We start from the raw sequence: 16,886 nt of genomic DNA, 5'->3' as shown, positions 1-16,886 counted from the left end.
GTCGAACTGGAAGCCATGTTAATCTTGGAATAATACGGCCACCGTAGGAGTTAAAACGCCCTCGGAATTGAAAGGAACAGAAACTAATATTCACTGGGTAGTCATATACAATTTCACCACTAGATGGGGGAAAATATCACACCCTGTCTAATACCCTTATTCACTAAGCCTATTATAAATGTTTCTATTTTAGACCGGTCAGGATGGTTTTCGCAGGTAATTTGCGTACATACATCACTCACCAGTGCGGGTCTCGTCATATCCATAAATAGGCTATAATATTTTCATGATTTGTTATCAAAACTTTTTATCTTTTGTCAGATCAACTTAGATAATTAATGTGGTTAAAGATAGCCTAACATAATATTTTGAGTTGCTATTTATTAAACCAATCTCCTTCATTGTATTAACTCATTTTTTTTATTTACTTTAATGAACTCAAAATCTTAAGGCAACCAGGTAACTTACTTTTTTAAGTTAAACCAACAATATTTTTTTACAGTATTGACGCGTGTATGGTGTGGGAGTGGCACGGGTTAGTTGGCACAACTTGTGAGAAAGGTTGACATGATGCTAAATTTCGAATTTCTGGGGAATCGTTTTTTAAAACGCTGAACAGAGGAGAGTCTGCTTGCAAAAAGGGAATGCACAGACAAACGAGAATCAACAGTGGCTTGGCTTTTTTTTAGGTATTTTATTAAGTATATAAATTGCCATATGTAGCTCTCTAACAGAGTTGATTGTAAAGCATTATCTATTTTGAAGGGTCATATTAATCCGCAGTCATGCAGAGCCGAAGCACACCACTAAAACAATGCTCTTCTGCAAAATGTATACAGTTTTGTTTTCTAACCGCTAGAGGGCCAAAAGTTACAAAAAAGAGCCACTCATTAAAATGTTCAGTTTCATGAAAATCTTTCAATAAATGTATGGTTATAGTGTTATTTCAGCACTGTGTTTTAATAAAATGTGATTTTTATTTTCTTCTATTTTAGTTAAAAATTATTTATTAAAGGCAAACCTTGCAGAGTATACAATTATTTATTATTATTATTATTATTATATAAATACATTTTTATCAGAATTTACTAGTACTTTATTACAGACATCACAAATCTCCTCACATCTTGTGCTTTTGATTCAACCATGAGAAATTCATTTGGTCTTTATAACAAAGAATGTTCTTCATAGTCAAAAATTGAAGCTATTATCCATAGCGTCTGCAAATTTTGGGACCAGACACCCAAAATTGCAGATAACCAGTTGCATTGTGTCTGGTCTGGCACCCAGGGGACATCACCTCACCAGCTGGTGCCAGCAAAAACGGCCCAAAGAGGGTCTTCTGTGTGTTATAGAGAATGAAATGCAACAAAAGCCCTTTCCCCTCCTGTCTGTATAAAGGATTAAGTAAAATAATCTATATTATCATATTTTATTCTTTCACATCACTTTCGTGACAGTATTCTCACAACCTCAGCATGCGTTTATCACTGCATTCGTCACTTTTAGGGAATGAATATCAAGATTTCTCCACAGAATCAATAAATTCATAAAGGGAAAAAAAAGCAATTACTCTACTCCATACGTGGAGCCACAGCAGAGGTTTCCTCATGTTTAAAAATAACGGGCAAATGAAAGAAAAAATTTGCATAAGAAGTGGCCTTTTGTTTGCCTGACCTTTCCTCTCTACTTTGCATTTTGATTCAAAGCTCTCAGTCTCAGGGTTTAGAAAAAGCATATGACTAACTAACTGGACACGAGAAAGCCAAGTCAAAATGATTGCAACTATATTGATGATTGTGAATAAATATCGATTTGGCTTCCACATTCTAATGTGTGTTGTAAAAGGAGACAGCTGGTTTCAATATATGATTGTGTGTATAATATATAAAATCACATTTTTTATCGGGATATAGTATAGTGACTATATAATGCATAGCCTAAAGTGTAATTTCATGACTTCTATCAAAAGGAAAACACATTTAATAAAGGTAAAATAATAGTTTGGTAGAAAAATCTTAGATGTCAGCATATTTTTTGAGTGTTCCCTTAAGTGGTTAGTGGCATTAGACCGCAGAGGCTGCAAAGACGCTAATGCATTTTTAATTCTTAGCTATTGCCAGTAAATATGCCAATGGAAATTACTTCACAAATGTGCACACTTCTGTAAGAATTATGTGCACTATTATGAAAGTGTTATTGAATTACAAGTCAAGTCACTTTTATACAAGCTCTAATGGTGCAGTTCCACATTGTGTACTGAGGATGGCGGAAAAGTATCTTTATTGAAATCCCATCCTATGATGTGGCTGAACACTTCTTGTAACACAAAACCATATTGAAGATTTTTTTTCTTCTTTTTCACTTTATATGCCCATTTTGCTTATTTATGAAAATATATCATAAATTTAAGTAATCAATATAATTATGTATTTAAAAAAATAATAATAATCTGGTTTCATTAAATGCAAATCTAAAAATATGGGACAATATTCCTTACCCCAATACTTAATAGCAACAACCTTAATGAACATAAAATATCTATACTTGACTGCATGTCTAAAAAACAATTATAAAAGTTGAATTATGTTTGTAGGACAAGAATATATATAATTGTTAGGTCGCGGCAGGTTGTGACATTAATTTTGGGGGCAAGTTGTCACACGTGTTGTTGCCCAATTATGTTGATTTTTTTTTTCCTCTTTTTGTTCCCTTTTACAACAGAGGCTTAACGCTTAAAAGCTGTTCTAAACACAGATGTTTCAAATACAGAAGTTTACTTGGAATAGTTAGGTGTTTTTTATCTCCTGGGTAAACAGTGGAAATGTTCAAAAACTAACCAATACTTAAACATACAGTTTGTGTATGTGCCTACAAATTAGTTAACTTAAAAAAAAGAAGAAAGAAAAAAAGAAAATGTATCCTCCCTTAAAAAAAGTATGACAACTAGCCCAGTCTCTCTTTTTTTTTATGTTAAGTGGATTTAAGTCAGTAAATAGTTTGGACAGTGTACATAAATGACATTTATAAAGTGATGCAATCTTGCAGTTTTAAAAATCATCCAGAGAAGCCTTGTGACTCCTGCAGTAGAATTTGGGCTGTTGCACTGCAGAATTTGATACTGCTTTGACTCACGTGCCTTTTTGAGGCCTGAATAAACAGTGGGATGTGCCCACTGCTGTTTTCTACGGATATTCGTAATTAAAAAAGAAGAACGTTGAAGAAAATGTATGCCTAATTATTATATCCTTTTTTTACTCTACAAATGAATGTCAGTCAGTCGAAGCCTAGTCCCTGCATCCTTTGGAGTTTGTGGTACCCGGCGCTGCATCCATTTGGTAGCACCCATCAGCTGATGCTCTATCAAGGTCACCCGCGCAGAGCATCATGGGCGTCGGGTATCGGATGCGCTTAGTCCCACCCCACGATCACAATTCGCATCCTAGCCTAAACCTTGCCGAATAAGGTATTCCCGCATCACGAGGCGCTATGACGGAACAGCTGTCACAAGGCGTGATGTGGAATACGCGTCGTAGATAAATAAAGGGGCGTGGACGAGGTTTTACGTGCTCAACCGCCGGTGTTTCGTCAAAGAGAAACGTGCGGTTGGTCGTGTAACCTATTTGCTACGTGTGACGAATGAAAGAATACATCATTGACAGTGCGCAATTTCACTTGACTCCAGTCAGTGCCAGTGGGTCACCGGGATACGTGCACGCAAACGGGTGGTCACGACGCACGAGAAACACGGTAAGGCATCCTCAATTGATGATATACATTTAAATAGTATATTTAAATAGCATGTGAATTACCATAGTACCATGATGCTGGTTATTGTCCTCTATGGTCTTATTTGGTTAATTGTAAATACAGCTTATTCCTTAAAAGGAAAATAGTAGCCTATGACAACGTATTTAATTGTTAACTAATACAATGCACAGCGGGATCAAAATTATGTATGAGACATGTACGTGGGGCTGAAATGAAATGACTAATAAAATGTGTCGTTTTAAAAATATATATATTATGTCAACCAAAATAGATTTGCTGTGAATATTACGAAAATAATTATGTTACACTTGTAAAATGTTTAATGTAAAAAAACAGGTTAATAAGAACATGACCAAACCCACTTATCCAAAAGTGGAGTCAGCAATGTGCAGGAGCACCTGTTGAACAACAGTGTAACTAGATAGGTATATAGATATTTTTTTATTTTTTTTGTTACCTTTTAATTTATTTATTTATTTTGCGTTTTTGCTAAAAGATAAAGGAAGGTGCTTGCAGGGTCATCACAAAAGGGTTGGGGGGAAGGGTCAAGAAAGAATATATTCTCTTCTTCTTTTACATGCAAGTAGGCTACATATTTTTACCCAAACATTCCTTCCAAAACGGGTTTAAGAAATTCATTTTATCACAAAAGTTTGCTTAGCTATGTAACACAACAGTAGGTGAGCGCTTGTTGTAGTTTTATTCAGGATATAATATTGGCAAAAACATAACTGTCATTATAGCCTACATTTTAATATCCCATAGGCTTATATGTCTCTACAACGTTTGTGTTTTGTTTAAAACATGTAGGATACTTGCTTAACTGTGAGGAGCGCTAAAATATGTTGCGCGAGATGATGCGCAACATTGTCTAAAAAGTCGTTGTAGGCCTATAATTCTCACACTGCTTGAAGGACGCAAATTTACAAAAGTTGTACTATTTTTTGCGTTTTTTTAAAGGTAAAATAGTCACGAACAGCATCGCATTTCGGGTATAAGGAGATTGTGTGCCAAACCTCACGTCCACGCGGAATTCATCAATCTTGGACGTTTCCACTCTGGCACGATGGAGGGGGAGAAGGTTAGTCCTGCGATAGTGATCTGTTCCTACAACTCTGCGTGTATTCAAACATGACATTAATGCATTTCACTTGTATATAATGGTATACAAACACAACATAATGCGAGTCATACTATAGCATCCGAGGAATCAATGCAATTACTGTGATGAATGTGCCTACCATATGCTTGGCATGTCTTTGATGAACTATTTTAGCTAAATGCGAATAGCTCATGTGATCTTTGTTTCAGCATTGAATGTATGTCAAAAGTTAATCAATATGATCAATCAACAGTGTCATGCATAATCCCAGTATGTTGCCAGTGTTGTGCTGTTTGCTGTGTGGTCTCATTGAAAAGTATGTTAATGCAGCTGTTTCCCTCAGGATGTTGCTATGACAATGAGGGAGTGGCAGAGATGCTAAGACCTTATTGATTGAGATATAAATGTTTGGGAGAGACCAAGAGAGAGAGGCAGAGGGGTGATGAAGTTGTTTAAATTGGATGTTTATTTAAATCCTCTCAATGCTTTCAACATCAGCAGATTAAATCATTTTGGAGTATAAGAGGTTGTGAGCAGATTAGATGCTTTTTATAAACAGCTGTCTACAGATTTTACGACTTTCCTGAAAGGTTGTCTTGTAACATTACCTTTCTCTCTTTAAAGGGACTGTTTATCAAAAAAATTAAAATAAATTTAATTAAAAGACTTAAAATAAGTCATCATTTACTTACCCTCATGCCGTTCCAAATCCGTAAGACTTTCGTACATCTTTGGAACACAAATGAAGGTCTTTTTGATGAAATCTGACACCTTTCTGTCCCTCCATTAACAGTCTATGCAACTACCACTTTGACGCTCCAAAAAATTCATAAAGAGATCGTAAAACTAATCCATATGAATTGAGCGGTTTCCACATTTTCTGAAGAGACTGGATCATTTGATATGATGAACAGATTGAATTTAGGCTTTTATTCACATATAGACGTTGTTGATCAGCGAACATAAAGAGAAGCTCAACTGAACCTGCATAACACACAAGATCAAACCTCATTGGTTCTTGCGGAAGCTCAAACGTGCTGCGTAAAATACCAGAATGAACCTCATTGGCTACGTTTACATACAACCAAATAATCCATTAGTAATTGTATTGACGGCTCAATCGGACTGAAAAACCTTCATGTAAACACCTTAACTGATCCGATTGAGCTTGATCTGAATGAAATTTCGATTGGATTGAAAGGTGGTTTATTCTTTTTCTAATCCGATCGAGAAAACGTAAACACTTGATCGGATTGAAAACCTGCACATATGCAATGATGTTGAAATAGAGTAATGACTTATGATGCGCGGAACAAGCTGTTGTTCCTGTTGAATAAAGTGGCATATTAATGAGTCATTCTAAAATTCTCCTTTCACTCAGCGTCTGTGAAGTGAAGCAGGACAACGTCCCACCATTCCTTGTTTCGGATTCTCATCCACAGACAACTTTTAGGGTTTAGGGCGCGGGGAGGGGCCCTAAATATAAGCAGCACGCTGAGCACAACACAATGGTTCATATGTTAATTTACTTCAAATTATGACCAGAAATGGATAAATATTAAGTCTGCTGTTTAAAACAAATAAAGAACCAATGTAGAAAAATAGTATGCGCAAACAGCGGGAAACTCTGTATTCGTGCAGTGTGCGCATGTCAAAAAATAGGATATAATGCGACTTGAAGCTTGTGACATATAAACACGCACATCAACCTGATCACATGTTTAGCATTTATGTAAACACTATGTTCAGATTCATCAATCGGAAATTCAGTCCGATTGAAACAAAAGTTGTGCATAAAAAACGTAGCCATTGGTTTCTTGCGGAAGCTCGAACGTGCTGCGTAAAGCCTGTTTTATACTTCTGCGTCAAACTAACGCCGTAGCTACGTCGTAGGCTGTGTGTAGCGCACGTACCCTTCAGCGTACCCTGACGTGCACCTCTCCAAAAATGTAACAGCGCGTCAACTCTACGCGGACACAAGCGCTGTGATTGCATTGGTCTGCTAGAACCCCTCCCTCGGGTTTCACACGCTCCCTCTGCAAGTGTAATTGCGGGTCAACGCGGACAACGACGCAGAAGTATAAATGAAAACCAACGCATTGCCTACAGCGTAGACTAGAGGCTTCGGCGTAGGTCCGACGCAGAAGTATAAAACCGGCTTAACACACGAGAATGAACCTCATTGGTTCTCGCACATCAAATGAACATGCTTGAGCTTCCATTTACCACAACTGATGTGTTAGTTGATGAATGTTTATAAGTGAATAAAAGCCCAAATTCAATCTGTTCCTCATATAAAGCAATTGTGTCTCTTTAGAAAATTTGGATTAAACCGCTCAATTCATATGGATTAGATTTACAATCTCTATGAACTTTTGAAGCATCAAAGTGGTAGTTGCGTGTCAATGGAGGGACAGAAAGCTCTCAGATTTCATCACACAGATCTTAATCTGTGTTCTGAAGATGACCAAAAGTCTTACTGGTTTGGAACGACATGAGGGTGAGTAATTAATGACAGAAATAACATTTTTGGGTGAACTAACCCTTTAATACATTTCCAAATTGAGCGTTTGACTCAGAATGCATTTGTCAGATGACATTTGTTTTGAAACGTATTTCACTGAGTCATCGTGACTTGAGAGTATTTTTTATGAGTGCGGAAGAGAGGGAGAGCGAGCTATAGGAATAATGGGATCCGATTAAAAGGAAATGATGCTATTGATCTACAATTTCAATCTAATTTCTTTCAGACAATTGCATCTAGCTGGTATTGCTTAGATAAGGTCAAATGCTGTGCAAGAAAAGCCCTGCAACAAAGAATCGACCTGCAGCCTTATATCCTTGGTCCACCATTGTATTTATACAGTTTATGGTAAATACTATGAACCCCTTTTGATGTAGTCCAATTTCTGTTGGATTAAGGTCATCTGTGTTGAATGTCTGACATCTCAGCATCACACAGCCCTTCAAAATTCACAGTGTCAGCACTGCTGCCCTAGAAACCTGGAATGTGTATTCGCAGTGTTGTCTTACAGCTGAAGGCAGGGCGTTTTAGGACATGGCTGATTTGTGATGATTAAGATGAGCTCTTTATTATGTTGTTTGCTGCTGCCTTATTTACGTCCCATTATTTACTACATCACTTTAAGCGGTGCGCAGTGTCTACATTCTCTTAGAAGAAATCAGTCCAGCAAATGTTAATGAAAGAATGTGGTTAATAGCCTGTAAACTAGGACTTTAAAGCAACACACAACACAAGAAAAAGCTAGATTAAAATGACGTCTTATAATGTTGTTAAAATGTTTTATAAATGTATGCATAATTTTGTGTTTTTGTAAGATATTTGTGTGATTGGTGTCAATCAGTTGGTGGTCAAAATAAAAAAAGGGAAAATAAAAAAATAGTCAAACTAAAATGGTGATCAACTAGCCTGATTGTCCTCTTATGTTTTACAGAAGCAGGTAACATGCTACCTTCTGTTTTCTTTGTCAACGGCTGTAATTGGCTCCCTGCAGTTTGGCTACAACACAGGAGTCATCAATGCACCAGAACAGGTTAGTGAGTGTGTGTATGTGTGTGTATAGTACCTATCAAATGTTCAAACACACCTACACAGTCGTTTTAAAGTTTATTTATCAAAGAATCCTGAAAAAATTTATCCCAGCTTCCACAAACATATTAAGCAGCACAACTGTTTCTAACATTGATAATAAAATATAAATGTTTCTTGATCACCAAATCGACATTCGATATTAGAATGATTTCTGGAGGATCATGTGACACTGAAGACTGGAGTAATGAAGCTGAAAATTCAGCTTTAACATCACAGAAATAAATTACATTTTAAATTATATTTAGATAGTTGTAATATTTCACAATATTACAATTTGTACTGTAATTTTTTCTCAAATAAATGCTGCTTGGGTGAGACACTGTAACGGTCTTGATATGACATCACACTCTGCTGCGTCTTTTTATGAACATGAATTCAACATAAATAGTAATACATTCAAAATTTAATAATATACAATCTACTCGATTTTACTGAAAACATATGCGTTCTTTTAATTCAGCCAAGAGGTCACGCCGTGACGTATAGATCTTTACTGGTCACACGAATTCTGCTAATTGGACAGGTCAGAGTTCACTGAACGTGAACTATTGATTGCAGTCAAACTTTTCGCATGAGCTTGCGTTTCCAGTCTGACGCAAATGTTTTAATGGAAGTCAAAGGAACAAAATGTGTAGCATGAACCCCCCTTTTAAACAGTAGTGTACTTATTCATCATTCATATCATTTTATTTGGAGTATTCATAAATACGAAAAGTATAAAATGAGAATTATGCATTGACCATTTAAATTGGAACCTTTTAACCTCTTAGAAATTGCGGGAGTTCTTCAACGCCACATGGATGGAGCGTTACGGGGAGCCCATCAAACCGGGCATGTGCACCATTGTGTGGAGTTTTGCTGTGGCCATCTTTAGCGTGGGTGGAATGATAGGATCATTCAGTGTCGGTGTCATAGCCAACAAATTTGGAAGGTAAGTGGAAATTCATCCACTTGCTTGATATAGCAAATGTTGACCGATTTAAAGGGTAGTCCACTTTGAAATAAAATTTTGGTATGTTTTAGCTTACCTCAAGGGTATCCAAGATGTAGGTGTCTTTGTTTCCGCAGTAGTTTCAATTTTTAGGTCAAACCGTTCTTGTCTGTCAGTCATATAATGCAGGTCTATGGTCACCACCTCAAAGAGCATGCACAGAGAAGTCCAAATTAAACAATTCCCCATTGTAAGTACACATTGATGGCCTAAGACATGAAACGAGCGGTTTGTGTGAGAAAAAGAACAGTATTTATATCGTTTTTACCTCTTGTACATAACCACGTCCAAGTGATCTGAGGGCGCTGGCTTAGTCTGCGCAAGCGCCGGAAAGCACCGGAAGTGATCTCTCGCACTTTACAAGAGGTAAAAACGATATAAATACTGTTCGTTTTTTACACAAACCGCTCGTTTCGTGTCTTAGGCCATCAATGTGTACTTACGATGGGGAATTGTTTAATTTGGACTTCTCTTTGAGACAGTGACCATAGACCTGCATTATATGACTGACAGACAAGAACGGTTTGACCTAAAAATATCAAAATTGAAACTACTGCAGTAACAAAGACACCTACATCTTGGATGCCCTTGAGATAAGCTAAAACATACCAAAATTTCATTTCAAAGTGAACTATCCCTTTAAATCTTTTGTGGAAGTCCTGTGCTCTGAAGTCCTGCGCACGGTTTTAAATCTAAAGAAAGAAATTTAAACCTTGTGACTTCTTCCGTGTCAATACTCATAGATTTACAATCTCTGGTAAAGACACATTGAGGTCAGAGCCATGGCTTAGTGCTTTACACATTTTTTCTACTACACTGCACCATGACGCTAATGCTGGCATTGTGGATTTGAATGAATGTTTGACATTTCCCAGTCAACATTATCTCCATCATTTGTCTTCTCTGTTTAATTTGAATCAATACATGTAGCAAATACGTAGGAAATATGTACAGAGAAGTTTAGTGTACCCATTTGTGTTGTTATGCTAAGCAGAGTATGTCATAGTTACTCACAATGGTGCTTTAACTGGAGAGTAAATGCTTTATAAATAATAAAGCAGTTTAATGAAATGAGGTCACTCAGAGTAGAAGAATTGACCTCTGTCTTCCTGTCTACTTATACCCTGTCCGTGTTGTCAGAACATTCACATTCAAGGCAAGCATTCATGTGTGCTCAGTGTCCATTGTTCTTTTTCTGCTTTCTTTCTGTGGCCTCCTCTGTCACCCTCCCTGGTTTTGCCTATTGTTTGGTTTTGTCAGTGATAACCGAGATGAAAAATATGGTAATAACAGTGTCTGAAACATGAAGAATACACAACACAATACACAGTAACTAATACTTATTGAGTATAACATACATTACAAAATTTTAAGCTCGGGCGGGCAGGGGGCAGCAAAGACAGAACTGAACTAATTGACAGATTAACCAAGAACAGAAATCAAAACAAACTGACATCATGAAAAAAAAAATATATATTTCATCAGAGTTTGGTCTGCTACAGTTTGACATGTTTTATTCTGTCATTTTGCACATTTTTGTCAACTAAAAGTATTTAATTTAAGTCAGAGCAAAATGTAATATAATGAATGAATATGACACAAAATCTAAAGGGCATATTCGTCCAAAGACAAAGATTATGACAAAATAAAAGGGTGCATGTCCTCTCTTTCTTGCTGTCATTTTTCTCATTTCCTCTATTTGCTGTTGAATTAGCGTTTCTAATTCAATTGAGCTCCCTCCCTGTCTGCCTGTTTTTCTGTCTACAGACGCAACTCAATGTTCCTCGTGAATATCTTGGCTCTGATTGGTGGGAGTCTCATGGGACTGTGTACTCTCTGCTACTCCTATGAGATGGTCATTGCCGGTCGGCTGGTTATCGGGCTGTTCTGTGGCCTCTTTACTGGTCTCACTCCAATGTATGTTGGGGAAGTGTCGCCCACTCCCCTCCGTGGGGCGTTCGGGACCCTGCACCAGCTTGGTGTTGTGGTGGGCATCTTAATTGCACAGGTAAAGCATTCTATGTCAGCAATTTAATTTGTTGCTATATTACATATTAGTAAGAGACTGGAATTTTTTTATTTTTTTTTATTTTGTGCGTCATGACCAGATGGTTTATAAGAAAAGAAAAAAAGTATAAATTATTTCAAGAGCTTTGTGGCCTCATTATACATTATGTTTGTGCCACACCAAATCCTTGAGGAAATATTCTGTCTAATTAGCAATGCTTTTACATTATAGTAACCTTATAGTTGAATCTGCCAATTCATATTTCAGTTTGCAAGCCTAATTTATCAGTTTTAATGTAATGCTTGTAAATGTTTCAACTTTTTGTATTGTGTCCTTTTCATCTAGATCTTTGGTCTGGAGAGTCTGCTGGGTTCACAAAAGCTTTGGCCTTTACTTCTGTCTCTAACCGTGCTACCAGCCATCCTGCAGTGTATACTGCTGCCGTTCTGTCCAGAGAGCCCTCGCTTTCTGCTCATTAACCGCAACGAGGAAGAAAAGGCCCGCAAAGGTACGAGAGAGATCACAAATGAGCTTTATCTCCACTGAGCTGCAGCCATAATTATTTGAAAAACGCCCCACATGTGCACAATTTTATCAGCACTAAATATCTCAGCAAACGAGATATTACTCAGTGGAAGTAATCGATAGAGCTTAAAATATTTTTAAACTGCATTCATTTCTTTGGGAGTAGTATTGTGCCAAATGCACTTAACCTTGTGTTCCCACTCAATGCTAATTATGTGCTGGTGACAAAATGAGCTAAAACATCTGCTTAAACAGAAGCCCTTTATTAAATAACATATACAGCTCATCATCGACTGGAGCAGGATGGGAAAAAAACTGAGTTATAGTCACATTTACTACATGATTCATTTTACACCAGATGAATGACTAATAGATGCCAGCTACTGTTGCACAGCTTTTGGAAATTCTGTTTGGCAACCAATGGCAAATGGAGAGTCTTCAGGAACCCTGTCACTGTCTTTGCAAATATGTTTTGTTATGCTAGGTTGCGCAGAAATGGCACACTATATATTTAAGTTATTAATTACATTATTAATACAACATGTTTTACTAATATATGTTGCACAAACATTGTTATGACTTCCCATTATGACTTATCATTTCCCCAACATTGTAAAAACATTACCACGTCCCACCTACCATTTTCTAGGACATTCAGTAATGTGTTTACCAAAAAACATTTAAGATGCAGACTATTAGAGAATAACTCATTCACTTTTCTGAATTCAAAATTCATGTTAGAAGAACTGGCATTGCAATGTTTTGTTTTGTTTTGGGAGTAGATACTGACCTTACTTTTTCATTAACTTTATTGATATCATTTGTTGTGAATCTAATGTTCTCACCTCATATTGTTATGAATGAATTAGAGTAAAAATAGTAATAATGGAATGTTTAATTGATTGTCTTCAATAATAATAGAACCAGTGCCATTGCCATTTATGATGTTGTTCAGGTATAAGAATAAATTAGAATTACCCATAATACTTAGTGAGAGAGTGTTTTCAATGTGTGTGCACTGCATCCCTGCATAATACTGCACACAACTTCAGTAAACAGTTTGTTTTATTTTAATGAAAGTCATCAGTGGTCATTATTACTTGCTAAGAAGAAAAGACACAGCACCTATTCTAGCGGACTCACTAAACTAGCCTGGTAACAAGTGTTTTCTGACAGTAAAAAATTAAGATGCAGAAACAATCCCTACTTTGGTATTGTGGTTTACTGTTTCTTATAGAGGAATCAAAAGCTTGAGCCCTTAAGAGTCCCTGATCTTGACAAGAGTCCAACAGCAGCTTTTGGCATCTTCTTTGACATTGATGATGTAATGGTTGCCTTTTCCCCTATAAATCGTCAAAAAATACACACATATAATTCACTTTTTAAATGTCAATAACAGGTTAGAATAATATATTTGTTTTTTTCCTTGTGTATATCATACTATGCATCATAATTTATAATTTATCCAGCATGGAAACATTTAGAATGTTTAGAATTAATATTAAGACTTCTATTTCAAACAAATGCTGATCTTTTGAACTATTCATCGAAGAATCTTGAAAAAATTGTGTCATTGTTTCCACAAAAATATGAAGCAGCTGTTTTCAAAACTGATAATATGAAATGTTTCCTGAGCATCAGATCATCATATTAGAATGCTTTCTGTAGGATCATGTAACACTGAACACTGGAATAATGGCTGCTGAAAATTCAGCTTTACCATCACAGGAATAAATAGAAAGATTAGATTTCTATGGTAAGTCACCAAACCTCCATTATATTGTCCCTCAGCACTGGTGCGTCTCCGTGGTTATGAGGATGTTGGGAAGGACATGCAGGAGATGAAGGAAGAGAGTGCGAAGATGGCCATGGAGAAGAAGGTGACCATCCCAGAGCTCTTCCGCATTGCTGCTTACCGCCAGCCCCTGCTCATCGCTGTCATGCTGCATCTGTCCCAGCAGCTCTCTGGCATCAATGCTGTGAGTGACACCATTTACTTAAATGCATTTGCATACTACCTACTATTTTGAATGTAAAAAAATTGTACAGAATATCCCAAAAGGGAATGTGCTGGAATTGACTTTATATTTCTAGTGTGACAGTTCTCCTCTGGCCAACGAAAGAACATGGTGTGATTATGATTCAGGCTGCATCACAACAAGTCAGAATTCAGATCGGGATCAGTAGCATTCAAAAATTCATCCAGTTCCTTTTGCTTGAAGATCAATTCTTCATGCTGGTATGGAGCCAAAGCTGGCCATAGGGTCTGTGCGGAGGACCTGTCTGGTTCTTGTGGTCTCTGCTGAGGATCTGTGCTGATGACTGTCATGTCGATGAGGCCTTCACAGGGGATTGAATAATAGAAATTGATCATTTGTTATGTGTATGCCAGGTTAAAGAGATGTGTTTTTAGTCTATATTTAAACTGACACAGTGTGTCTGCTTTCCGAACAAGGCCAGGAAGACTATTCCAGCATATGGGTGCTAATTCTGCTAAATAGGAAAAAGATCTACTCCCTGCAGTTGATTTTGTTATTCTTTGTATATTATCAACTGGCCAGAATTTTTAGATTGCAATAGACATGAAGGACTATAGTGTGTTAAGAGCTCGCTCCAGTACTGAGGAGCTAAACCATTTAGTGCTTTGTAAGTAATTAGCAAGATTTTAAAATGTATGCAATGTTTAATAGGGAGCCAATGCATTGTTGACAGATCTGGGCTAATATGGTCATACTTCCTGGTTCTAGTAAGAACGTTTTGGACCAGCTGGAGTTTGTTTATTAAGCGTGCAGGGCAACCACCCAGTAGAGCATTACAATAATCTAGCCTTGAGGTCATGAACGCATGAACTAACTTTTCTGCATTCGTCATTGAGAGCATGTGTCGTAATATTAATGCATATAATACATATTGTTGAGATGGAAAAATGTGGCTTTCAAATGAAAGATATGTTTTGAATGTGTTTAATATGCAATTGTGTTCTCATTTTACTGTCACTTTTCATTCTTTAGTTAACCATTTTGCCTTTTCTTCCTGTTTCTCCAAGGTATTTTATTACTCAACTGGTATTTTTGAATCAGCCGGAGTGACTAAGCCCATTTACGCCACCATAGGAGCCGGAGTAGTTAACACCATCTTTACTGTAGTATCTGTAAGTATTTCACTTTGGGAGAAATCTATGTGTACTGTAACTGTGATGTGTTTGAGATAATACTTCCATTTTATTCTATTCATAGCTATTCTTGGTTGAGAGAGCGGGACGGAGAACTTTGCACCTTATTGGTTTGGGTGGGATGGCCATCAGCGCCTTGGCCATGACAATCGCTCTCTTATTGGTGGGTCCTTTTGTCTGTTTTCATTTTGCTACAGATTCAAAACAGGCCCTGTTAATATCTGGCCATCATGGGAATGTTAATGTCATACCCATACTTTCTTACCTTTGTTCCTGAGCAGAAGGACATTGAGTCTCTAAGCTACCTCAGCATTGCTGCAGTCTTTTGCTTTGTTGCCATGTTCGAGATGGGCCCTGGACCCATTCCCTGGTTCATAGTGGCAGAACTGTTCTCCCAGGGCCCACGTCCTGCTGCCATGGCCGTTGCAGGATGCTCCAACTGGACAGCCAACTTCCTTGTGGGAGTCAGCTTCCCTAAATTGGAGGTGAGTCTAATTTAGATTGACATTTAAAGGTGCAGTAAGCGATTTCTGGTAAACACTGTTAATATTTGAAATCACCAAAACAAACATGTCCCTACCCAAAAGGATTTTACTCCTGATTGGCTACAAGTGTGTTTTGGAGCTTGGTACGATCCAGCATCTTTCAAAAATCGCTTACTTTACCATTAGAATCAATTGCTATTACTTTAATTTTTTACAATACTATGAATACTATAGTAAAGCTATGAATAATTTTGTATGGAAATCCAACTTTCAAATTAAACATTCACATAAAAAATTATTTGAACTTGAATTTAAAATAACTTGAATCTAACCCATTATAATAAGGTTTTGAAATAATTTTCCTATTATAATACATTTTTATCACATGACTACTGGGTTATTGTAGTCTTATTTTGTGTTAAAATGTGTGCACAATATCAGAATTCACTTTTCTTCTCATTGCTTGTGAATTACAGGAGCTGTGCGGGCCATACGTCTTCATTATATTCATGATCCTCCTCATCTTCTTCTTCATCTTCACGTACTTCAAAGTTCCAGAGACCAAAGGGCGAACTTTCGATGAGATCGCCTGTGGTTTTAGTGGGTCTCCGCCTCCGGCTTCCACCTCTGTGGAGGAGGCAGGCAGAGTCGTCGCACTTCCCGCCTCTCCGGTCAAAGAGAAAGTCCCGTTGGTGAAAGCTTCCAAATCTTCCACAGAAAAGGGGTCCAGCTCAAATGATGCCGCAAAGGTGGAAGAAAAACGTAGCTCAGTTACCCAGCCACTGGTAGATTCTAGTAAAGAGGAGAAAAATAATTCCGCCATCTAAAAAAATGGTGTAACTATATAGCTAAATATGATTAAAGCCATGACATGTATCACTGAAGATAGAAATATCATATTAGAGGTTATTTACTGGAAAGAGATTATTTAGGGTAAACAGATTAAGAACAGAACCACAGTGGAATGTCACAGATCACCTAGCTAGATTTTGAAAGGATATGAGAAGTTCATAGCACATGAGCTTATATTATTGTGTAGTTTGACAATTGATGGTTTGGTGCAATATTGATTAGTTTTAAGGGTTTTATCCTTTTATTGCTCATTTATTCCTGTTTGTGAGTTTTTAGTGCAGTTTTAATGTGAATTATCAAATATGACAGTTTGCTATATCAAATGAAACTGAAAAAGGGAATTTTTACATAATTCGCTCACCATTTT

At 37.0% G+C, this 16,886-nt stretch overlaps 1 protein-coding gene across 1 annotated transcript; it reads left to right on the top strand.

Moving 5' to 3' along the window:
- Positions 1 to 7,367: 7,367 nt before the first annotated feature.
- Positions 7,368 to 16,494, top strand: slc2a3a (solute carrier family 2 member 3a; the record flags this gene model as incomplete). Its single annotated transcript, XM_081376515.1, has 10 exons — positions 7,368 to 7,373; positions 8,329 to 8,427; positions 9,257 to 9,417; positions 11,245 to 11,485; positions 11,831 to 11,993; positions 13,802 to 13,989; positions 15,057 to 15,161; positions 15,247 to 15,345; positions 15,464 to 15,667; positions 16,144 to 16,494. 10 exons carry the CDS (start codon positions 7,368 to 7,370, stop codon positions 16,492 to 16,494), a joined length of 1,617 nt encoding a protein of 538 aa, XP_081232641.1.
- Positions 16,495 to 16,886: the final 392 nt, after the last annotated feature.

The sequence above is a fragment of the Scardinius erythrophthalmus genome (assembly GCF_964197995.2).
Source record: "Scardinius erythrophthalmus genome assembly, chromosome: 10".
NCBI lineage: Eukaryota > Metazoa > Chordata > Actinopteri > Cypriniformes > Leuciscidae > Scardinius > Scardinius erythrophthalmus.
Note: the sequence above shows the minus strand (reverse complement) of the source record. Positions and strands in the feature narration are given on the sequence as shown.